This window comes from Lutra lutra, chromosome 3 (genome assembly GCF_902655055.1).
Source record: "Lutra lutra chromosome 3, mLutLut1.2, whole genome shotgun sequence".
NCBI lineage: Eukaryota > Metazoa > Chordata > Mammalia > Carnivora > Mustelidae > Lutra > Lutra lutra.
In genome coordinates this window covers 123,517,963-123,543,639 of record NC_062280.1, presented here as the reverse complement: position 1 = coordinate 123,543,639, position 25,677 = coordinate 123,517,963, and the positions used below count along the sequence as shown (strand labels likewise).

The window sequence follows — 25,677 nt, the reverse complement described above, 5'->3', positions numbered from 1 at the left end:
TGTATGGTTATAATTTTGCCATTCCAGGCTACTTTTGGTTAGTGTTGGGTAGGGTGTGTCTTTTTCTTCCTCTTTAACCCATTTGTGTCTTTATATGTAAAATGTGATTCTTCTAGGGAGTATTTCATTGGTTTGTGTGTTTTGTTCAATCCTGGAAATCTCGGCCTTTTAACTGGCTGTTTAGACCATTTACACATGTGCTTACTGATACAAGTACGTTTAAATACATCATCCTGCAATTTATTTTCTATTTGTCCCACTTCTTTTTTCCTTTATTCCAAGAATTACTTAAGTATTTTTTAATTCTAATTTCTTTCCTTTAAAAAAAATTTGGTGGTTGTTTTAGGTCTTATAGTAGGCATCTTCAATTTATTACATTTTATTTTCAAGTGATATTATACTATTTCATGTATAGTATAAGAACAATAATTCTGAACTTCCATCTCTCTCCTCCCAATCTTTGTGCTCTTGTCAGACATTTTAATTTTACAAATGTTATAAACTTCACACTACATTGTCATTAAGTTTGCTTAAGCAATTATCCTTTTTTACTACAATGTAAAACAAGAAAAATGTTGTATATATGCACATCCGTTTGCAGATATATGTGTATCTATACACTCGCACACACACAGACTCAGGTCATTACCATTTTCCGTGCTCTTCAGACTCATATTTCCATTTCCTGTAATCTTCTGTCTGATTCCCTTTACCATATCTTATAGCATGGATCTCTTGGCGATGAGTTTTTCAGACCGTTTATGTCCGAAAATATTTTTATTTCATCTTTATTTTCTCTCATGTTCATTTAGAAATAAATTTTTGCTGAATATAGGATTCAAGGTTGACAATGTTTTTCTTTCAGTTTTTAAAGCTTGTGCTTCACTGGCTTATCGCTTGCATTGTCTCAGTGAGAAATCTTAACTCTGTTCCTCTGTATGTAATGTATCCTTTTTGGAATTGTGCCTTCCCTGAGGCTGCTTGAGTTCTTTCACATCTCTTAGACATTGCAATAAAATTATAATGCAGTATCTAGAATTTGGATTGACAAGCTTATGTAAGATGCTGGTCACAAGAGCTTTTTTTTTTTTTTTTTTTCCATGAGATACCACCTCACACCAGTCAGAATGGCTAAAATTTTTTTTTCTTTTTCTTTTTGGATAGGATACAGTGATTTATGAGAGACTTTCAGAAGATTCTCGCTTTATGAAGGAGACATTAACCCATCTGGAATATTTTGCCAAAGAAGGTAAGTGAAAATTATTTAGAATTTTGTTTCCTTTTGAAATGCTATTCTTAAATATTAAAATTGTAACCCAAATGCATGTCACTGATGCTCGGCCCATAAGTGGGCAGGGGGAGCTCATTCCTTTCTGGGACTTCGTAATGCCTTCTGTTTGCTTAAAAGTTCTTCAAACACATTCTGTTGAGATATTATTTTTCCTTTCTTCCTCTGTCTACCAGGAAACTTGAAAAGTATGTTTTTACTGTGCAGTTCTTCCTTTATTCCAAAAGCCTTGTCTTCAAAGCCATCTATTATCTGTTTCTATTTGTTGTAGCAGGAACTTGGCCCATGATGGAAAAAAAGAGGTTTTTCCAGTATGTGTTGTATATTTCAAAGTTAATTACTTTGTGCATATAACTCAGAAACCTGACATAGTTGATGTTTTCCTGCCATTCTCTTCTTATCCTTCTGGTTTTGACTCGTCACTCATCTCAATAAATAAAATTCCAGGAGTGAGTTTTGAGTAAGAACAACATTCACTAAAAGGTTTATAGAAGTTTTGAAAAAGCAAGGTGTAATGTCATGTAAAAGTTAGGCTAATAATACCTGGAAGCAGTATCCCACTTTGTCCTTCTAGCTGATTAGCTGCTGCTTCCTATAGATATGTGCATCTTGCCCAGATGTGTGGATATTTTGCAAGGTTGCACTTGGGGCCCTTTGCTGCTGTCTTAAAATACATGTGAGCTGGGGCACCTGGGTGGCTCAGTGGGTTAAAGCCTCTGCCTTCAGCTCAGGTCATGATCTCAGGGTCCTGGGATTGAGTCCTGCATTGAGCTCTCTGCTCAGCAGGGAGCCTGCTTCCCTTCCTCTCTCTCTGCCTGCCTCTCTGCCTACTTGTGATCTCTCTCTGTCAAATAAATAAATAAAATCTTTAAAAAAAATTTTTAAAAATACATGTGAGCTGTAGGCAGGTTACAACAGGTAGAAACATATAGGAACTGTATTGTAATGGAGCTCAAAACAGAATAACAATTTCTATAGTTTATCTGTAGGGCATTAATTTCTAGGGGATCCTCAACTATTTGAAGGTTTTGCAGCAGTTAGCCTAAAATATTAGGGTAAAATATAATTCCTAAAATATTTTCTTTGCAAAATGGAACTTAAATTAATTTTCTGCTCTTTTAATGATTATTTGGCTTACTTTGAAATTGGAAGAACTAAAACCTCATTCCTTCTTTCTTTCCTTCAACAAATGGTTATTGAATATTTGAGTGCCATGCACTGCTCTAAGCTTCCAGAACAGAAGTGAACCAAACATAGACCGCTCACACCCTGCAGGAATTAGCCAATGATAGATAATGTCAGGAGGTGATAAGCACTATGGAGAAAAATTACACAGGAGAAGGGGAACAGAGCATGATGGGGTTAGGCAGAAACTGAAGGAAGAGAAGGAGAATACCAGGGAAAAGTATTCCGGATCAAGAGCAGAACAAGTTCAAGTGTCGGGAAGTAAGAGGATCAGCAGGGACAGGCCCGTAAGCAAGGAGGAAGGGGGGAAATAAGATCAGCAAGGTAGCCAGGGACAGATCAGGTAAGGCCGTGGGAAGGACTTCCCATTCCCATGACCTCTACTACACTTGGATTTTGTTTTCGAATTCTGTACTCCTCCCTGATCCTGATCGCTGGTGTCTTGATTGGTTTACATTCTATTCTTTGTTACAGGGCTGAGAACTCTCTGTGTTGCTTATGCAGATTTATCTGAGGAAGAGTATCAGCAGTGGTTGACGCAGTATAAAAAAGCGAGTACAGTTATCCAAGACAGAATGCAGAGTTTGGAAGAATGTTATGAAAATATCGAAAAGGTAACATACCTGATATGCACCTGATACATACTCTACAGGCCAAGTTAAATATGTGAAAACACAGACTTATCAGTGTTTTCATAGCCTGATGTAATTTTAAAAACTTAGTTAAAATGGGGCGCCTGGGTGGCTTGGTCAGTTAAGCATCTGCCTTCGGCTCAGGTCATGATCCCAGGGACATGGGATCAAGCTTCATGTTGGGCTCCCTGCTCAGTGGGGAGTCTGCTTCTCCCTCTCCCCCCTGCTTGTTCTTGCTCTTTCTCGCTCTCTCACTTGCTTGGTCTCTCTCTAATAAATAAAATCTTCACAAATAATCTTTTTTAAAAAAGATTTTATTTATTTATTTGACAGAGAGAGAGGTCACATGCAGGCAGAGAGAGAGGAGGAAGCAGGCTCCCCGCTGAGCAGAGAAGCTCCCGAGGTGGGGCTCGATCCCAGGACCCTGAGATCATGACCTGAACTGAAGGCAGAGGCTTAACCCACTGAGCCACCCAGGCGCCCCCACAAATAATCTTAAATTGTTTTTTTGTTTCCGTAAGAAGTATAAAGCTGTCTTATACTGAACATTCATAAACTATAGCTTTTAAAATATTCAAAATATTTCTTTCGTTTCTGAATCCTGATCACTTCAATTTTGTTACCCCTTTTTATAACTTTTCCCATCCAAAAGAAATATATGTTTATCATAGAAAATAAGCCAGAATAGTTAATAATAATAATAATCTGTAATGTTGGGCTAATGACTAAATTCTGGTGTATAACCCTCCAATCTCTTTCTTCATATATGTGTGTTGTATATGTAGTATTCCATGGTAGGTTTTACATATACATACATAAACTTTTCCCATAAAAATTTAAAGTAAAAATCTCCCCCCACCCAAAATCTCTGTCAAATTTTCTCCATAAAAATACTGCTCAAATTGTGAAATGTTTCACTCTACAGTAAACTGGGGATATTTTCCATATCACTAAATATTTTTCTGTTGTTTTCTTAAATTACTCATGGTATTTCATGGTAGTTACTGTCCTGAGAGATCTCGTGCACCCTGGACTGTTGAGTGTCGCTGGAGGATCATTGTGAATTTGCTTGTTGTGGCTTCAGGGATTCTATGGCTCCTGGGCCAATTCTTACTTTCGTTTCTTGGCTCGGCTTCTTTTGCCATTTGCTTCCATGAACTCTGCATTTCATTTTTGTAGGAGCACGGCCAGAACAAATTTAGACTGGGGATTTTCTTTTCTTTTCCTTTCCTTTCCCTTCCTTTTTCTTTTCTTTCTTTTTTTTTTTTTTTATTTATTTGCACAAGAGAGAGAGTATGAAGTGTGGAGAAAGGGAGAGCCAAAGGCAGATGCTTACTGACTGAGCCACCCAGGCACCCAAATAGACTAGGGGATTTTCTTGACATCATTGGGTCCATCTTTTTTTTTTTTTTTTCCCCCCAAAGTCATTTGTTGAGAAATTAGGACTCTAACCCAGCTTCATGCCAAGTGCAGGAACATGCTGCAGTAGCCCTCATGGGTGATGAGCGGGCATCTGTTGACACAGTGCAGTGAAGGGACTGTTTTATGTAACCCTCCTCTTCCTCATGTTCCCAGCAGGCTGTTTGCTGCTCCCACACTGGGAAGAAGTCTGGGCAATTAAAATTAACCTCTGGGGAAGCCTGGGTGGCTCCATGGGTTTAGCTTCTGACTCTTGGTTTTGGCTCAGGTCATGATCTCAGGACCCTGAGATCGAGCCCCTCATCCGGCTCCATGCTCCGCACTGAGCCTGCTTGTGCCCTCTCCCTCTCCAACCTCCCCCCACTCCACTGCATGCCCTCTGTCTCTGAAAAATAAAATCTTAAAAAAAAAAAAAAAAGGAAAGGAAAAAGAAGGGAAGGAAAATTGGCCCCTAGAGCTTAAAAGATTGTTCTGTTCTTTTTCAATCAAATGGATAAGTTTTATATTTTAGTGTTTGGAAGTCATAGGTGGTAAGGAAGTCAAAGAATAAGTAAGTTCGCCTTTGCCAGGTTATGTGAGGTGGGTGACAAGGTCAGGGAGTGGCATGGTCTCAAGCTGACTGGTTCATTCATGGGCTGAATGCTAGTCTCCAGCATGTACACAGGGCCTGGCACACAGTCAGTGTTCAGCAAGAATTAGTTGGATAGATAAATGAAATATGGGGGTTGAATATTTTGAGCTCCTCTGCTTTCCAAGGAAGGTAGATAACTATGTATAATAGGCAGGGTTTGATGCTGATTGCTTGGTATTCTTTTCCTTAAATTTCAAAGGGCAGTAATAAATGGTAGAAGAGCGATCATGGGCCAATGTTTTCTATCTGGTCTTTGACCTAGATGAGTGTCATACTACATTTTAAAGATTGTATACTCAGAGCGAGTAATGAGCAGCGTACTGTGCTTGGAAAGTCTGAATGGAAATCTAATCAGTTTTAGACACTTTATGAAATTACTATTGTACTATTTAACAAAACACTGAATCTTCTCTCCATGACTGTGAGGCTTAAAATTACAGGCATCAAAATACTCAGTGTCTGTGTTTAGTGTGACTAGGATATCTCTTTAGCCCAAGTCACTTATGCAAATGACAGGCTCTGTGACTCTAGAATCACAATGAAAATTGTCAAATATATCATTCATGTTTTACGACTGTCCCTTCCCTTTCTCCCACAGGATGTTTTCCAGTTCACCCAGGAATAGTGAGATCCTGGGTATTGAATCATGTGGGTCAAACTTGTGGGGGGCTGGGGACTAGACCTTGCTATTCATTACATCTCTGTTGGGGAGACTGGTTTTGGGAACTCGGTACCCCACTCAAGGGTACTTTATGAGAAATGACACTTTATGGGGCAAATGATACATGAGAAGATTGTTAAGTATACATAAGTTCTGATTAGAGGGAATTGGATTTTATTTTTTATTTTACTCTTGAATATTTTTCCTTTGGACACTCATAAGATTTAAATTTCTCTCCTGTTGGGTAAGAGTAAGAAAGATGATGTCTACATTTGTTTCAATAGTCATTAAGTACATCGTAGCTTAGAGAATAACTGCAAAAGTAACTTTCAGGTTGCCAGGGTCACTCTATTGGTAAAATATAAATTTGACACATTGGCTGATTGAATTAGACTTTGAAGCATTCCTTTTTTTTTTTTCTTCCTAATATGACAGCTTTACTGAGATATCATTCATGGACCACACAATTCCCCTATTTAAAGTATATAATCTACAGGTTTTAGTATATTCAGAGTTGTGAGACCGTCACCACAATGAACACAGAATATTTTCAACCTACCCCTCCCTCAAATTCCGTATCAATTAATATTCACTCTTTGTTACCCTCCTAGTCTCTCCTCCAGCCCTATGCAGCCACTAATTTACTTTTCGTCTCCATAGATTCACATCCTCTGGGTATTTCATGTAAATAGAATCATAAAATAGATGATCTTCAGTGACTTGCTTCTTTCACTTAGCTTAACGTTTTCGGGATTCATCCATATTGTAACATGTACCAGTATTTCGTTACCTTTCAAGACCAGCTCGTATTCCATTGTGTAGATACCTGATTGTCCGTCCATTCTTCTTTTGAAGGATATTTGGGTTGTTTCCACTTGGCTAGTGTGCATAATGCTTTCATAAATACTCATACAAGTTTTCATGTGAACACATTCTTTAATTAATTAATTTAATTAATTTAGTAATCAATTAAATTTATCAAATCTTCATCATTATTAATAATTTTATTTTATTTATTTAAATAAATTATTTATTGATTTAATTAATTAATTAATTTTATTTTATGAATGTACCTGGGAGTGAAATTGCTGGGTCATATGGCAACTGTATGTAACCATTTGAGAAGCTGTCAGACTAGTTTTCCTAAGTGGCTGCACCATTCCACATTCCTACCACCAGTGTATGAGAGTTCCAATTTTTTCACATCCTTGCCAACACTTGTTACCATCTGTACCTTATTATAACCATCCTACTAGGTATGAAGCATTGAGTCACAATCACATTGTGATTTTAGTTTGCATTTCTTTAATGATTAATGATGTTGAACATCTTTTCATATGGTTTTTTTTTTTATTATTTGTGTATCTTCTTTTGGAGAAGTGTCTATTCAAATCCTTTGGCTATTTTTCAATTAATATATTATTTTTTTAGAGTTTTAGAGTAGTTTTAGGTTTTCAGAAAGAAAATGAGCTGAAAAAGTTTGGATAGTTTACAGATATTTTCTCTCTTTCCCTTGAACAGTTTCTTCTGTGATTAACATTTTGCCTTAGTGTGGTATGTCTGTTACAATTAATGAACCAATACTGATACATTATTATGAACCAAACCCCATGGCTTGCATTAAGGTTTACTCTTGTTGTATAGTTCATGGGTCTTGACAAAGACTTGTCACTACCCATTGCTGCAGTATCATATAAAATAGTTTCACTGTCCCAAAGATCTCCTGTACTCACCTATTCTTCCCTCTTTCCTTCTGAACCGCTGTAAACCACTGATCTTTTTTTTACTCTCTCTAGTTTTGCCTTTTCTAGCATGTCATATAGCTGTAGTCATGTTTGTAGCCTTTTCAGATTTCCTGCTTTCACTTAGGAATAAGCATTTAAATTCTTTCATGTCTTTTAATAAATTGATGTCTCATTTCTTTTTAAGTTTTTATTTATTTATATTTGAGAGAGCGAGAGAACAGAGTGAGTGAGAGAGATCACAAATGGGGAGAGAGGGGCAGAGGGAGAGGAAGAAGTGGACTCCCTGATGAGCAGGAAGCCCAACACGGTGCTCGATCCCAGGACCCCGAGATCATGACCTGAACCAAAGGCAGATACTTAACCAAATGAGCCATCCAGGCACCCTGATGGCTCATTTCTTTTTAAATATTTTTAAAATACTCTTCTATTGTCTGGATGTACCACAGTTTACCTATTCACCTATTGAAAAGCATCTTGGTTGCTTCTCAGTTCTGGTAATATGAATAAAGCTGCTATAAATATTCAAGTCTATATTTTTTCGTGGATAGGTCTTCAGCTCATTAGGGTAAATACCAAGAAGCATGACTGCCTAATCATGTGGTAAGACAATGTTTAGCTTTATAATGAACTACCACACTCTCTTCCAAAATGGCTGTACATTCCTCCAAGCAGTGAATAAGAGTTCTTGTTCTGCCATATCCTTGCCAGCATTTGGTGCTGTTAGTGTTTTGGATTTTGAACATTCTAATAGGCATGTAGTGGTATCTCATGGTTGTTTTCGTGTGCATTTTTCTGATGATGTATGATGTTTTCATATGACTAGTGACACCTGTATATCTTCTTTGGTGAGGTGTCAGCTTAGACCTTTTGTCCATTTTTTAATCAGTTTATTTATTTTCTAACTGTTAGGTTTTAAGTGTTCCTTGCATATTTGGTTACAAGTTCTTTATCAGATAGGTGTTTTGAAAATATTTTCTCCTTGTTTGTAGCTTGTCTTCTTATTAGCTTAACAGTATTTTTCACAGAACATGTTTTTAATTAAGTCTAAATATCATTTTTTTTTCATGGATCATGCTTTTGGTAGCCAAAAAATAATCAACAAATTCAAGGTTACCTAGATTTTCTCCTTTAATCTTTTGGTCATTTTATAGTTTTGCATTTCACATTTAGGTCTATGATCCATTTTGACTTAATTTTTATGAAAAGTGTAAAGTCAGTGTCTGCATTCATTTTATTTTTTAAATATGCATGTCCAGTTGTTCCAATACTATTTGTTGAAAAAGACTTAACTTTTCTCTGTTGAATTGCCTTTAGTCCTTTGTCAAAGATTATTTGACTGTATTTGTGTGAGTCTTATTTCTGAGTTTTCTATTTTGTTCCAATGACCTATTTGTCTATACTTTCATCAATACTATACTATCTTGATTACTGTAGCTTTATAGTAACTCTTGAAGTTGCATAATGTCAGTCCACTGCTTTTGTTCTTCTTCAGTTTTGTTTTGGTTAATCTGAGCCTTTTGCTTTTCAATAAAAACTTTAGAGTCAGTTTGTTGATATCCACAAAATAACTTTCTGTGATTGTTAAGACTGACATCCTAGCAATATTGAGTCTTCCTATCCGGAGCATGATTTATCGGCCCATCCATTTAGGTCTTCTCTGATTTCTTTCATCAGAGTTTCATAGTTTTCTGCATATGTATCTTATAAATATTTTGTTAGATTTATACATATATACCTCTTTTTGATGTTAAAGTAAATGACATTGTTTTTAATTTTAAGTTCCAATTGTTCATTGACTTTTGTATATTACCCACATGTCCTATAACATTATTATAATCTTGGAACTTGTTAGTTCTATCTATTGATTCGTTAGAATTTTCTACATAAACAGTCATGACATCTGCAAACAAAGGCATTTCTCTTCCTTATCCGTCCTTTTACCTTTTATTTCCTTATTTTATCATACTAACCAGAACTTCCATTACAATGTTGAATAGGAGAGGGAAGAGGGACACCCTTACCTCGTTCCCTGTCTTAAGGGGGGAAAGTATCTACTTTCTCACCATTAAGTATGTTAGCTATAGGTTTTTCAGTAGATGTTCTTTATCAAGTTAGAGAAGTCCCTGTTCTAGGTTTACTCAGGTTTCTTTTTTAGAAATTTTGAAACTTTATGAGTATTAGATTCTCACAAATTTTGGTAAATTGCATTATTTTATTTTAGTTCATATTTTAGAATTTCTCTTGAGACTTCATCTTCGACTCGTTTTTTAGAAGTGTTTTTGCTTAATCTCCAGGTATTTGGAGACTTTTCAGGTATCTTTCTATTACTGTTTTCTAGCTTAACTCCACTGTGGTCTGATAGCATACTTTGATAACTTCTATCTTTCAAAAAACTTACTAAGGTGTGCTTTATGGCCTGAACATGGCCTATCTTGATGTTTCATTGAGCTTGAGAAGAAAGTGTTTTCTGCTGTTAAGTGAACATTCCCTCAATGTCAGTTAGATGCAAGGAATTGGTGACCCTCTTCTGTTCAATTATATCCTTACTGATTTTCAGTCTGTTGGATCTGTTGATTACTGACAGACAGGTATTGGAGTTGCACCTATAATAGTACATTCATCTATTTCTCTTTGCTATTCCATGACTTCTTGTCTTACTTTGATACTTGTTAGGTACACTGAGGATTATTATGTCTTATTAGAGAAATGACTTCTTTGATAATATGCAGTGCCTCTTTTTATTCCTAATACTTTTCCTTATTCTGAAGTCAGTTTTGTCTCAAATTAACATAGCTCCTCCACAGATTCCTATATTAGTTAGTACGTGTATCTTTCTCCATTCCTTTATTTTTTTTATTTTTTTTACATTTATTTATTTATTTATTTTTATTTCTTTTCAGCGTAACAGTATTCATTATTTTTGCACCACACCCAGTGCTCCATGCAATCCGTGCCCTCCCCAATACCCACCACCTGGTTCCCCCAACCTCCCACCCCCCCCGCCCCTTCAAAACCCTCAGATTGTTTTTCAAAGTCCATAGTCTCTCATGGTTCACCTCCCCTTCCAATTTCCCTCAACTCCCTTCTCCTCTCCATCTCCCCTTGTCCTCCATGCTATTTGTTATGTTCCACAAATAAGTGAACCCATATGATAATTGACTCTCTCTGCATCCCTTTATTTTTTTATTTTTTTTAAGTTTTATTTTTAAATTTTATTTTTTATAAACATATAATATATTTTTATCCCCAGGGGTACAGGTCTGTGAATCGCCAGGTTTACACATTTCACAGCACTCACCATAGCACATACCCTCCCCAGTGTCCATAATCCCACCCCCTGTCTCCCAACCCCCCTCCCCCCATCAACCCTCAGTTTGTTTTGTGAGATTAAGAGTCACTTATGGTTTGTCTCCCTCCCAATCCCATCTTGTTTCATTTACTCTTCTCCTACGCCCTTAACCCCCCCATGTTGCATCTCCTCTCCCTCATATCAGGGAGATCATATGATAGTTGTCTTTCTCCGATTGACTTACTTCGCTAAGCATGATACCCTCTAGTTCCATCCACGTCGTCGCAAATGGCAAGATTTCATTTCTTTTAATGGCTGCATAGTATTCCATTGTGTATATATACCACCTCTTCTTTATCCATTCGTCTGTTGATGAACATCTAGGTTCTTTCCATAGTTTGGCTATTGTAGACATTGCTGCTATAAACATTCGGGTGCACGTGCCCCTTCGGATCACTACGTTTGTATCTTTTTTATTTTTTAAGATTTTATTTATTTATTTGTCAGAGAGAGAGAGGGAGAACGAGCGAGCACAGGCAGACAGAATGGCAGGCAGAGGCAGAGGGAGAAGCAGGCTCCCTGACGAGCAAGGAGCCCGATGTGGGACTCGATCCCAGGACGCTGGGGATCATGACCTGAGCCGAAGGCAGCTGCTTAACCAACTGAGCCCCCAGGCGTCCCACTACATTTGTATCTTTAGGGTAAATACCCAGCAGTGCAATTGCTGGGTCATAGGGTAGTTCTATTTTCAACATTTTGAGGAACCTCCATGCTGTTTTCCAGAGTGGTTGCACCAGCTTGCATTCCCACCAACAGTGTAGGAGGGTTCCCCTTTCTCCGCATCCTCGCCAGCATCTGTCATTTCCTGACTTGTTCATTTTAGCCATTCTGACTGGTGTGAGGTGGTATCTCATGGTGGTTTTGATTTGTATTTCCCTGATGCCGAGTGATATGGAGCACTTTTTCATGTGTCTGTTGGCCATCTGGATGTCTTCTTTGCAGAAATGTCTGTTCATGTCCTCTGCCCATTTCTTGATTGGATTATTTGTTCTTTGGGTGTTGAGTTTGCTAAGTTCTTTATAGATTTTGGACACTAGCCCTTTATCTGATATGTCATTTGCAAATATCTTCTCCCATTCTGTTAGTTGTCTTTTGGTTTTGTTCACTGTTTCCTTTGCTGTGCAAAAGCTTTTGATCTTGATAAAATCCCAATAGTTCACTTTTGCCCTTGCTTCCCTTGCCTTTGGTGATGTTCCTAGGAAGATGTTGCTGCGGCTGACGTCGAAGGGGTTGCTGCCTGTGTTCTCCTCAAGGATTTTGATGGATTCCTTTCTCACATTGAGATCCTTCATCCATTTTGAGTCTATTTTTGTGTGTGGTGTAAGGAAATGATCCAATTTCATTTTTCTGCATGTGGCAGTCCAATTTTACCAACACCATTTATTGAAGAGGCTGTTTTTTTTCCATTGGACATTCTTTCCTGCTTTGTCGAAGATGAGTTGACCATAGAGTTGAGGGTCTATTTCTGGGCTCTCTATTCTGTTCCATTGATCTATGTGTCTGTTTTTGTGCCAGTACCATGCTGTCTTGATGATGACAGCTTTGTAGTAGAGCTTGAAGTCCAGAATTGTGATGCCACCAACTTTGGCTTTCTTTTTCAATATTCCTTTGGCTATTCGAGGTCTTTTCTGGTTCCATATGAATTTTAGGATTATTTGTTCCATTTCTTTGAAAAAAATGGATGGTACTTTGATAGGAATTGCATTAAATGTGTAGATTGCTTTAGGTAGCATAGACATTTTCACAATATTTATTCTTCCAATCCAGGAGCATGGAACATTTTTCCATTTCTTTGTGTCTTCCTCAATTTCTTTCATGAGTACTTTATAGTTTTCTGTGTATAGATTCTTAGTCTCTTTGGTTAGGTTTATTCCTAGGTATCTTATAGTTTTGGGTGCAATTGTAAATGGGATGGACTCCTTAATTTCTCTTTCTTCTGTCTTGTTGTTGGTGTAGAGAAATGCAACTGATTTCTGTGCATTGATTTTATATCCTGACACTTTATTGAATTCCTGTACAAGTTCTAGCAGTTTTGGAGTGGAGTCTTTTGGGTTTTCCACATATAGTATCATATCATCTGCGAAGAGTGATAGTTTGACTTCTTCTTTGCCGATTTGGATGCCTTTAATTTCCTTTTGTTGTCTGATTGCTGAGGCTAGGACTTCTAGTACCATGTTGAATAGCCGTGGTGATAACAGACATCCCTGCTGTGTTCCTGACCTTAGCGGAAAAGCTTTCAGTTTTTCTCCATTGAGAATGATATTTGCGGTGGGTTTTTCATAGATGGCTTTGATAATATTGAGGTATGTGCCCTCTATCCCTACACTTTGAAGAGTTTTTGATCAGGAAGGGATGCTGTACTTTGTCAAATGCTTTTTCAGCATCTATGGAGAGTATCATATGGTTCTTGTTCTTTCTTTTATTAATGTGTTGTATCACATTGATTGATTTGTGGATGTTGAACCAACCTTGCAGCCCTGGAATAAATCCCACTTGGTCGTGGTGGATAATCCTTTTAATGTACTGTTGAATCCTATTGGCTAGTATTTTGGTGAGAATTTTTGCATCTGTGTTCATCAAGGATATTGGTCTGTAGTTCTCTTTTTTGATGGGATCCTTGTCTGGTTTTGGGATCAAGGTGATGCTGGCCTCATAAAATGAGTTTGGAAGTTTTCCTTCCATTTCTATTTTTTGGAACAGTTTCAGGAGAATAGGAATTAGTTCTTCTTTAAATGTTTGGTAGAATTCCCCCGGGAAGCCGTCTGGCCCTGGGCTTTTGTTTGTTTGGAGATTTTTGATGACTGTTTCAATCTCCTTACTGGTTATGGGTCTGTTCAGGCTTTCTATTTCTTCCTGGTTCAGTTGTGGTAGTTTATATGTCTCTAGGAATGCATCCATTTCTTCCAGATTGTCAAATTTGTTGGCATAGAGTTGCTCATAGTATGTTCTTATAATTGTCTGTATTTCTTTGGTGTTCATTGTGATCTCTCCTCTTTCATTCATGATTTTATTGATTTGGGTCCTTTCTCTTTTCTTTTTGATAAGTCTGGCCAGGGGTTATCAATCTTATTAATTCTTTCAAAGAACCAGCTCCTAGTTTCGTTGATATGTTCTATTGTTTTTTTGGTTTCTATTTCATTGATTTCTGCTCTGATCTTTATGATTTCTCTTCTCCTGCTGGGTTTAGGGTTTCTTTCTTGTTCTTTCTCCAGCTCCTTTAGGTGTAGGGTTAGGTTGTGTACCTGAGACCTTTCTTGTTTCTTGAGAAAGGCTTGTACTGCTATATATTTTCCTCTCAGGACTGCCTTTGTTGTGTCCCACAGATTTTGAACTGTTGTGTTTTCATTATCATTTGTTTCCATGAATTTTTTCAATTCTTCTTTAATTTCCTGGTTGACCCATTCATTCTTTAGAAGGATGCTGTTTAGTCTCCATGTATTTGGGTTCTTTCCAAATTTCCTCTTGTGATTGAGTTCTAGCTTCAGAGCATTGTGGTCTGAAAATATGCAGGGAATGATCCCAATATTTTGATAACGGTTGAGACCTGATTTAGGACCGAGGATGTGATCTATTCTGGAGAATGTTCCATGCGCACTAGAGAAGATTGTGTATTCTGTTGCTTTGGGATGAAATGTTCTGAATATATCTGTGATGTCCATCTGGTCCAGTGTGTCATTTAAGGCCTTGATTTCCTTGTTGATCTTTTGCTTGGATGATCTGTCCATATCAGTGAGGGGGAGTGTTAAAGTCCCCTACTATTATTGTATTCTTGTCGATGTGTTTCTTTGATTTTGTTATTAATTGGTTTATATAGTTGGCTGCTCCCACGTTAGGGGCATAGATATTTAAAATTGTTAGATCTTCTTGTTGGACAGTTCCTTTGAGTATGATATAGTGTCCCTCCTCATCTCTTGTTATAGTCTTTGGCTTAAAATCTAATTGATCTGATATAAGGATTGCCACTCCTGCTTTCTTCTGATGTCCATTAGCATGGTAAATTCTTTTCCACCCCCTCACTTTAAATCTGGAGGTGTCTTCGGGTTTAAGATGAGTTCTTGTAGGCAACATATAGATGGGTTTTGTTTTTTTATCCATTCTGATACCCTGTGTCTTTTGATTGGGGCATTTAGCCCATTAACATTCAGGGTAACTATTGAGAGATATGAATTTAGTGCCATTGTATTGCCTGTAAGGTGACTGGTTTTGTATATTGTCTCTGTTTCTTTCTGATCTACTACTTTTAGGGTCTCTCTTTGCTTAGAGGACCCCTTTCAATATTTCCTGTAGAGCTGGTTTGGTATTTGCAAATTCTTTCAGTTTTTGTTTGTCCTGGAAGCTTTTAATCTCTCCTTCTATTTTCAATGATAGCCTAGCTGGATATAGTATTCTTGGCTGCATGTTTTTCTCATTTAGTACTCTGAATATATCATGCCAGCTCTTTCTGGCCTGCCAGGTCTCTGTGGATAAGTCTGCTGCCAATCTAATATTTTTACCATTGTACGTTACAGACTTCTTTTCCCGGGCTGCTTTCAGGATCTTTTCTTTGTCACTAAGACTTGTAAATTTTACTATTAGGTGACGGGGTGTGGACCTATTCTTATTGATTTTGAGGGGGGTTCTCTGAACCTCTTGAATTTTGATGCCTGTTCCCTTTGCCATATTGGGGAAATTCTCTCCAATAATTCTCTCCAATATACCTTCTGCTCCCCTCTCTGTTTCCTCTTCTTCTGGAATCCCAATTATTCTAATGTTTCATCTTATGGTGTCACTTATCTCTCGAATTCTCCCCTCATGGTCCAGTAGCTGTTTGTCCCTCTTTTGCTCAGCTTCTTTATTCTCTGTCATTTGGTCTTCTATATCGCTAATTCTTTCTTCTGCCTCATTTATCCTAGAATTGAGAGCCTCCATTTTTGATTGCACCTCATTAATAGCTTTTTTGATTTCAACTTGGTTAGATTTTAGTTCTTTTATTTCTCCAGAAAGGGCTTTTATATCTCCCAAGAGGGTTTCTCTAATATCTTCCATGCCTTTTTCGAGCCCGGCTAGAACCTTGAGAATCGTCATTCTGAACTCTAGATCTGATATATTACCAATGTCTGTATTGATTAGGTCCCTAGCCTTTGGTACTGCCTCTTGTCCTTTTTTTTGTGGTGAATTTTTCCGCCTTGTCATTTTGTCCAGATAAGAGTATAAGAAGGAGCAAGTAAAATACTAAAAGGGTGGCAACAACCCCAGGAAAATATGCTTTCAGAAAGTGGTTGATTTTCTGTTTCTAGAGTTGCTGTTCTTCTTCTCTTCGATCTCCCGTTGGATTTGTAGGTGTTTACAATCTTTAGATAAGCTATCTAGCTGATCTCCTGCTACCTGAAGTAGTCTCAGCCTGCTACTTCTCCGCCATCTTGACTCCTCCCCCCTAATTGGTATATTTAGACCATACACTTTTACAGTCATTACTAGTTTAATATCTTTCGTATTTGTAACTATTTTCTATTTGTTACCCTTTCTTAGGCTTTTTCTTTGTCTTTTTTTTCTGCCTTGTCTGGTTTTAACTGATCTATTTTCTCTCCTTTCTTAGCATTTCAATTATACCTCTTTTAAAAATGTTTTTATTGGTTGTCTTAGAGTATGCAGTTTACATTTACAACTAACTTGTCCACTTTCACATAATACTATACCATGTCATGTGTAGGGCAGGTAACTTACAACAGTATTTCCAGTTCCTCTCTCCAATCTCTTATATTGCTGTCATGCATTGCATTTGTCCATAACCTATAATCACCTAATACATCTGTTAAGCCAATAAGAAAAATAAAATGTATCATTTAATCTGTATTATTCTTTCTTTAATGTTACTCCTTTCTTTATGTATATCTGAGTTTTTGACCTACATTATTTTACTTCTTTCTGAAGAACTTGTAACATTTCTTACAAGGCAGGTGGTAAGCAACAAATTTCCTCAATTTTTGTTGGAGAAAACATGTATTTCTCCTTTACACTTGAAGAATAATTTCACTGGACACAAAATTCTAACTTGGTGTTTTTTCCTTTTAACACTTTCTGTATTTCACCCCACTCTGTTCTTGGTTTCATAGTTTTGAAAGAGAAGTCCTGTGTAGTTACTATCCTTGTTCCTGTATAGGTCAGGTTGTTGTTGTTGTTGTTTATCCTCTCTGGCTTCTTTCAAGATTTTCTTTTGAAAACAGTTTGCATAGGAAATACCTAGGTGTAGATTTTTGGTATTTATCATGATTGGTGTTTTCTGAGGGCTGGGTCTAAGGTTTGGTGTCTGTGATTAATATTGGAAAATTCTTACCAATTATTATTTCAAGGATTTTTTTCTGTTTCTTTCTCTCTTCTAATTCTGGCATTCCCATTACATGTATGTTATACCTTTTATAATTGCCCCACAGTTCTTAGTATTTTGTTTTATTTTTTTCATTTTTTTATCACTTTTCCAGTTGGGAAAGGTTTTAATTATGTATCTTCATGTTTACTGGTCATTTCCTTGGGTATGTTTAGATAACTGGTGAGCCTACTGAAGGCATTCCTTATTTATGTTTCAGTGTTTTTTATTGTTAGCATTTCCTTTTGATTCTTTCCTAGAGTTTCTATCTCTCTGCTTACATTATCCATCTGTAAAAAATAACATGCTGTTTACTTTTACCACTAGAGTCTTTAGCATACTAATCATAGTTATTTCAAATTTCTAGTCTGGAAATTTCCAAATTTCTCTTATATCTGAGTTTGATTCTGATGCTTGCTCTGTCTGTTCAGACTGTAATTTTTGTCCTGCACTGCCCTATAACTTTTTGTTGAAAGCCACACATGATGTATTGGATAAAGGGAATGAGGCAAATAGACCTTTTGAGTGAGGTTTCATGTTTCTCTGACTAAAAGGCTGTGTTTAACGTTTGCTGTAGCTGTAGTATTAGAGTCTAAAATTTTATCTAGTGGCCTCATTTTCATCCTCCTGGCATCTTCAGGTTTCCCTAGAGACTCCTTCTTAAACAGGGTAGGAGCCTTACACTTCTTTCATTGGCACTCCCTCTTTTTATGTAAGAGACAGACTGATGTGGTAAGGTAAGGGAGAGGAGAACTAGGTTATAGCCCTTGATTAGATCTCAATCTTTTGTGAGTCAGAGTTTTGTATTTGTCTCCCCCCATGTCAAAAACTAGAAGGTGCTGGAGATGAGTATTTCCCCACCCTCAGATTAATGGGCTCTGAATAAGCCCAAGGTGATAAGATAAAATCTGTTTCCTTTTAGTATAGGTCTTTGTGAGGAGAGCAGAATAAATGTTAAGTAACATTTAAAAATGTTTACTGTCCCCCTCTCTTGCCACAATCAGGAAGGGATCCCTTTGATTCCTTATTAACTGTGTGTTTTTATCATGAAAATGTTTAAGGCATTCTTTTAAAAATCCGTATTTCATACCAGAAAAATAAATCATTACTGAAAATACTTTTTGCTAGTTGTGAGAAATTTTTTAAAAATTTTTATTTTTTTTTATTATTTTTTTATTTTTTAATTTTATTTTTTATAAACATATATTTTTATCCCCAGGGGTACAGGTCTGTGAATCTCCAGGTTTACACACTTCACAGCACTCACCATAGCACATACCCTCCCCAATATCCATAACCCCACCCCCCCTCTCCCAACCCCCCTCCCCCCATCAACCCTAAGTTTGTTTTGTGAGATTAAGAGTCACTTATGGTTTGTCTCCCCCCCCAATCCCATCTTGTTTCATTTACTCTTCTCCTACCCCCTTAACCCCCCATGTTGCATCTCCTCTCCCTCATATCAGGGAGATCATATGATAGTTGACTTTCTCCGATTGACTTATTTCGCTAAGCATGATACCCTCTAGTTCCATCCACGTCGTCGCAAATGGCAAGATTTCATTTCTTTTGATGGCTGCATAGTATTCCATTGTGTATATATACCACATCTTCTTTATCCATTCATCTGTTGATGGACATCTAGGTTCTTTCCATAGTTTGGCTATTGTAGACATTGCTGCTATAAACATTCGGGTGCACGTGCCCCTTTGGATCACTACGTTTGTATCTTTAGGGTAAATACCCAGCAGTGCAATTGCTGGGTCATAGGGTAGTTCTATTTTCAACATTTTGAGGAACCTCCATGCTGTTTTCCAGAGTGGTTGCACCAGCTTGCATTTAGTTGTGAGAAATTTTACATTAAAATCCAGTTTTAATACAGAAATATCTTAAAAGTATTACAGTAGAAATGGCCCAAAAATAGAATAATGAAAATAAAGAATGTCTAATAAGATTGATATACTTGAATATTTAGCACTGAAAAATTCAGCTGGTCATTGAGAAGACTAAAAATTTTATGGTTATTTTAAAATTTAATTCATAGTTTATATATGGTAGTATCTCAAATTATTTCAATCCTAATTATCAGCACAGAATTAACTTAATTTCATTTTAACAATAAATAGCAATGTAAAAAACCCTTGAACATTTAGGATGTTGCCTTCTGGGAGACAACTTATGCTTTACACAAACCTCTTTATCTACCGTAGAGCTTCTGCTTGAATCTCCACAGTAGGGAAATAAAAAACATAGGGAAATAATTCTCAGTAGGAACAAAAATGATAAACTATCTGGTGCTAATAAATTTATGGAAAAAATATGAAAACTTTTTGTAAGGACTTACATTAGTGCATAGGTGTATACAATATATAGAAAATCCCAGTATAATAAATGTGGTGACTCTCCTCAAAGTCATTTATAAATTCAGTGTAATACAGGAAATGATAAAGGAAGTGCATATGATTCCCAACAGGATTTTTATAGAATTTGAGCAGTTTGTTCTAAAACTCATACAGAAGTAGGAGGAGGCTGAGAAACATCATGATACTTTTTGAAGAATAATAAAGGCAGGGGGCTTTATTTACCTCTCTAGATCTAATTGCCTAATTATAATCTGCTAGATATTCTTTTCTTAAAAATTATTTTATTTATTTATTTGAGATAGAGAAAGCATGAGTAGCAGGGGAGGGGAGAAGGGAAGAGAGAGATGGAAAAGCAGACTCCCCGCTGAGCAGGGAGCCCAGTGCAGTGTTGGATCCCAGGACCCTGAGATCATGACCTGAGCAGAAGTCAGACGCTTAGCCAACTGAACCACCCAGTTGCCCCCATGAGCCTATACACTTTAACTATCATGCTATGCTGCCTCATGCTGTAGCAAAATAGGGACAAATAGACCAGTGGAAGAGACTAGAAAAAAAGTGTGTGTGTGTGTGTGTGTGTGTGTATGTGTGACATGTATGGGACTTCACATAATAAGTAGACTGCATATCTTTTGTCAAAATTTGCCCTATTTATTCCATATTAAAATTTAAAAAAAATCTTAACTAGTAATAAAAAAATATCTCTTTCAAAAAAAAATCTAGAAATTTCTACTTCTTGGAGCCACAGCCATTGAAGATCGCCTTCAAGCACGTGTTCCAGAAACGATAACAACGTTACTGAAAGCAAACATAAGAATATGGGTCTTGACAGGAGATAAACAAGAAACTGCAATTAACATAGGTAATAGATATAAAGTTTTAGAAAATTTGGATGGACAGGTATTCTAAATATATCCTGGTATCAAGAATGAATGATTGAACTTCCTTCAGGTAATTGTTTTATATGCCTTTGGGTAAATGGAATGCAATGGAATCTTGCCATCACATGGCAGAAAATTTGAACAAACTAAGCAAAGAGTTTGTCTCTTTCACATTGTTGAAATATAGACTTCAGAATGCTTACATGAGTAATGTATAGTTTCTTGTTCCTTTCCTTTGAAATTTGAAGTTATGGTATATTTCCCCTATAATATATATACCTATCTTTGTATTATGTATGTTTATTCATAAACATTTTGATGATTAGTAAAAATATTCAATTTTTTTCTTTTTTAATTTAAATTCAATTAGCCAACTTATGGTATATCATTAGTTTCAGGTATAGTGTTCAGTAATCTCTCAGTTGCATCTAATACCCAGTTCTCATCACATCACGTGCCCTCCTTAATGCCCATCACCCAATCACCCCTTTCTCCCCACGCCCCTCCCCTCCAGCAACCCTCAGTTTGTTCCCTACAGTTAAGAGTCTCAGAGAGGGAGAAAAATGGTTTTTTTCCCCAAGTTTCAATGTCGCTTTTTTTTTTTTGCCCTTTTTCTCCCTTTACTGTATGATTGTATCTTAGGATTGAGATGTGCAGAATAGGAGTTGAAAAATCAATTATTAGCTGCGAATATTCACATTTTGATGTGGCACATGCAGACTCATTTTATCATACATGGTAATCTAACTGGAGCTGGCTACCGTGATGATTATGAAAAACATAATTGTTTCAATTCCTTCTCACCATCAAAATGTGATGTCTCCACTCATTTTTTATTCTATATTCATTCACTTAGTGAATGTTGAACACTTGCTAGGGACCAGGAAAAATCTAGAGCTGGGAATGAAAACCTGAGTAATAGTCTCTCTCCTCATGAAACTTATATCCAAGTAGAAAAGATAAAATTAATAAGCAACTACTGTGCTTTGTAATATTGCAATCAGAGCTAAGAATAAAAACACAGCAAGGCATAGCAAGAGACAGACAAGGTAATCAAATAGAACACCTGTAAAGAAGGTGACTTTCAAAGCAGAGATCCAAATGGAAAGAGGGAGCAAACATTGAGAGGATCTCTGGGACGAGTTTTCTGCAAAGAGCGTATTGCACACATTGGCCCTGGTGTGGGCATGTACATATTTGAGGAACAAATGAAAGGCCAGAGTGGTTGGAATACAGGGAGCAAAGCAGAGAAGATAGGGAACGAAAGCTTCTCAGGCCACAATAAGAAATGTGTATGGTTTTAAGCAGGAGAATAATATCTAATTTATGTTTTAAAAATATCTGTTGGCTCTTGTATGGAGACAGGGCTGAACAGAAGTCAGAAGATCAGGTAGAAAGCCTTGATAAATGTCTAGACAAGAGATGATAGTGCCTTGTACTAGGATGTGATGGGGAGTGTGAGAGATGGACTAAATTTGGGGTCCATTTGGTAGGTTGATCTGCCAGCCCTCATTGATGAGGGTGCAATGAGGGCAAGATGAGTCAGAGTTTTGCTGTCAAGAGGAGCAGAGAAATAGGGTGTAGTTGGAAGAGAACACAGAGTTGGTGAAGGGTTGGCTATTTTTGAAGGATCTGCTTTACCTCTATAAACATCAGTTCTTGGTCTGTAAAATGGGGATGATAATAATAATTTTAAACTCACAGCCTTGTTGTGAGGACACCTTGAGGCAATCCTTGTGAAGAGCTTAGCTTGGTGAGAGGCACTTACAAGTCCTTCATGAATGCTAGTATTAACATAATTATTAAGGACTCACCAAAGGAGTCCAGCCATGATGTAGTCACTCTTTTATCCACATGGCAAATTCTTGAGAACATACCACGCATACGCTCTCCTTTTGCCAGCTCTCCCATAGTTCAGCTTTAGTGTGACTTGCTATGTTTCTTGATAATCACGAACTCAGCGACCACAGTAACTTGATGTATATCCTCAGCGTATACCCTGTGAAGGGGCTCAGCAGAGGAGCATGAGTGCTCTCTCATTCCTAAATCTTTCCCAGTCACTTTTTCCAGACCCACACCCTGAGGATTGTTTGTTTTTCCTGAGCCTTTGACTGTCTCCTCAGCTCAGGAGTGAAACCCAACCTAGATGAGACACAGCCAGTGTTGTTGGTAGAGGAATTTTTATCCTCATTGAATGAGACTTATTTTTGTTAGCAGAAGTCTATGATTCACTTTGCTGAGAATAAATGGATTCTTAGATAACTGCTCTCTGTGGTGAACCCGAAGGAAGAAAATAAACAATCTCTCCTGTTTATTAGAGCAGGGCTTGCCAACATCTGGAAGAAACTGGCAGGGCAAGAGTGAGGGGCAATGTCCACAAGGGGAGTGCTGGCCCCTGAAGGGGCAGCCAGTACATCCTTGCCTTTTGGAAATGTCTGCTATTGGCACAGTTTTTTTTTTTTTTAAATTTTTTAAAAAAATTTTAGGGGTTAGAAGGGTGGACAGAGAGGGAGAGAGAGAATCCTAAACAGGCTCCACGCTGGGCATGGAGCCTGAGGTGGGGCTCAAACTCACAACCCTGAGATCATGACCTGAACAGAAATTGAGACTTGGACACTTAAGTGATTGAGTCCCAGGCAGCCTCGGTTTTTAGTTTTAAGAGATAGTTGGGAATTTCATCTCTGATATGAAATATCCTGATGCACAGATGCTGACTTAAATGTGTAAAACTTGGAAAGGGCAAAGCAAAACACGTCTGTTGGCTGAAAGCAGCCTACGGTCCTCTGACCTCTTTTGAATACCCAGTTCCAGCTTAAATTTTATTATCATCATCCCTTAGAGGCTACGACTGCAGAGACCAGCAAAAAGATGGAGTCTGTGAACTTAGCATAAGCCCGAGACCGTGTTGACGTAATTTGATTTCTTAGAGGTTTTTCTGAGCTCTAGCTTTTTCTAAGAAAAATAATAGTTTTTGGTTAGAGACCTCTCATGTTACTTTCATGGTTCGAATGGTTGGAGAATGGATTCAAAAATAAAAAGATTGAGCTGTGCCTGAGAGCTGACATCTTTACATCTTTGGAAGAGAATGTAGAGCATAAGGTTAAAAATCAGAGTTTAGAGTTACCAAGGACACAGTTTTGAGCCTGAATCTTCTGCCTCTATATTTATGAGCTTTTCTGACCCTCAGATTTTTCTCATTAATAAAATGGAGATAATCATGATAACTCAGGTGGTTGTGATGATTACATGAGCTGTGTATGTAAAGTTCTTCCTAAAGTATTAGGCACAGTGAGAGCTTTGAAAATGTTGGCTGCTGCCTTTATGAATGTTGTGACAGTTTTAATTACCATTGGCTCTCATGGAGCTCAATTTGGCTAATGTTTTTGTGGTTAAAAGCCTAAACATAGTCTTGATTCTGATTACAAACAAAATTTGACTAAGGACTTGGCAGGAGGGTAACTTTTGGGAATCAGTATGTCAAGACTGGTTTTTGACATTGGTCACAATGGACTATACAAAGACTACTGTCACATTTTTTGCCTATTTTTCTAAGACTACTAGTTCTATTAACTTCTAAAAACTTTCTGATAACATGGTTCAACATGATCTGCTGCTTCTTGACCCCAGCAGCATTCATACTATTCTATTTCGCTTACCAATATGTTGTTTTTTCTTCTCTTCTGCTTTAGCTTTGATTCCTTAGTTTTTTTTTATTTGCCTTGATGAAGATGACACATTTATTTTAATTATCATTTGTAAATTTTTAAGTTTCTTCAACATTACGATTGCTAATACAAATTTTTTTTAAAGATTTTATTTATTTCACAGAGAGAGATCACAAGTAGGCAGAGAGGCAGGCAGAGAGAGAGATAGAGGAGGAAGCAGGTTCTCTGCTGAGCAGAGAGCCTGATGCGAGACTCGATCCCAGGACCCCGAGATCATGACCTGAGCCGAAGGCAGAGGCTTAACCCACTGAGCCACCCAGGCGCCCCACTAATACAAATTTTTTTAAGTAGCCTTATAGATGGGATGATGGAACTGTTCAGTATCCTGATTGGTGCTCAGGCACAAATATTGTATGCTAAATTTCTTTCAAACGTATACATGTTAACTTTACTGTTATTTCAAAGTTTCTTTTTTTTTAAGAGAAAAAAGTAGCCCTATTAAAGTGTTACAACTTAAATTTAAGATGAGGTGACATTTCTAATACAAACACTAGTTTTTTCAGGGGTCTTAACAGAATATCCTACAAGAAGAGTTGAAGTAATGAAATAATGAAGTTGAAATAGTAAGTTGAAAAAATGAAAAAATCACTTTTTCATTAAGAGATTACTTCTACTTTTTTAAGGTAACCTTGCGTTACAACTAGAAAATGGAGCTACTAACCCCTACTTCGTAGGCTGAGAATTAAATGAGAGAAAATTAAGTGCAGTAATATGTTAAAGGCACTTAGTATATACTTATAGTATAGACAATATTAAGAGAAACTCTTTCTCACCCACTAAGCATATTCCATCCCTTATGATTAATTATACTCACTACTTACACCACTGTAGCTCTGAGGGCTGCTGGAGACAAGTTTTAAAATATGAGAACTTTATACCACCTTTGTTATATTATATGGCCATTTAAAATCTTTAATCAGGGGCACCTGGGTGGCTCGGTGGGTTGAGCCTCTGCCTTCAGCTCAGGTCATGATCCCAGAGTCCTAGGATCAAGCCCCACGTCGGGCTCTCTGCTCAGTGGAGAGCCTGCTTCCTCCTCTCTCTCTCTCTGCCTGCTTCTCTGCCTACTTGTGATCTCTGTCAAATAAATAAAATCTTTAAAAAAAAAATCTTTAATCAAATTTCATCAAAGATTACCGGCCATATTACATGCCGTGATTAGCTTTCTATAAATAACTTTGCTTTCTGTGTACAAATTAGTGTTAATGAAATAAAAAAACCGTATCCTAGGCAAAGAACTTTATTAATCTTGTTTCAAACTTTATTCCCAGGCTTCTTCAGCTTAATTAGCTGTGAAGAATGAATTGTGTATAAGCAAAAACTGAAAAAAGCTGCCGTGTCTTGGCTTGGCTTGAGCTTAAAAATATTAGAGGTCTAGATTTTATCTGATCTATGAACAAAATTTTAAAGAGAAGTCATAATATAAAAGAGCAGCTCCCAGTAACTTCTTCAAGTTTTATC

The 25,677-nt window shown here is 37.2% G+C and overlaps 1 protein-coding gene across 1 annotated transcript in view; it reads left to right on the top strand.

Moving 5' to 3' along the window:
• Nucleotides 1–25,677, top strand: part of LOC125096203 (phospholipid-transporting ATPase IB-like) — a 220,820-nt gene that overhangs the window by 73,781 nt on the left and 121,362 nt on the right. The window contains 3 exon segments of the mRNA XM_047722951.1: nucleotides 1,165–1,249; nucleotides 2,948–3,087; nucleotides 20,334–20,472. Coding sequence (XP_047578907.1) covers nucleotides 1,165–1,249; nucleotides 2,948–3,087; nucleotides 20,334–20,472 — 364 coding nt within the window.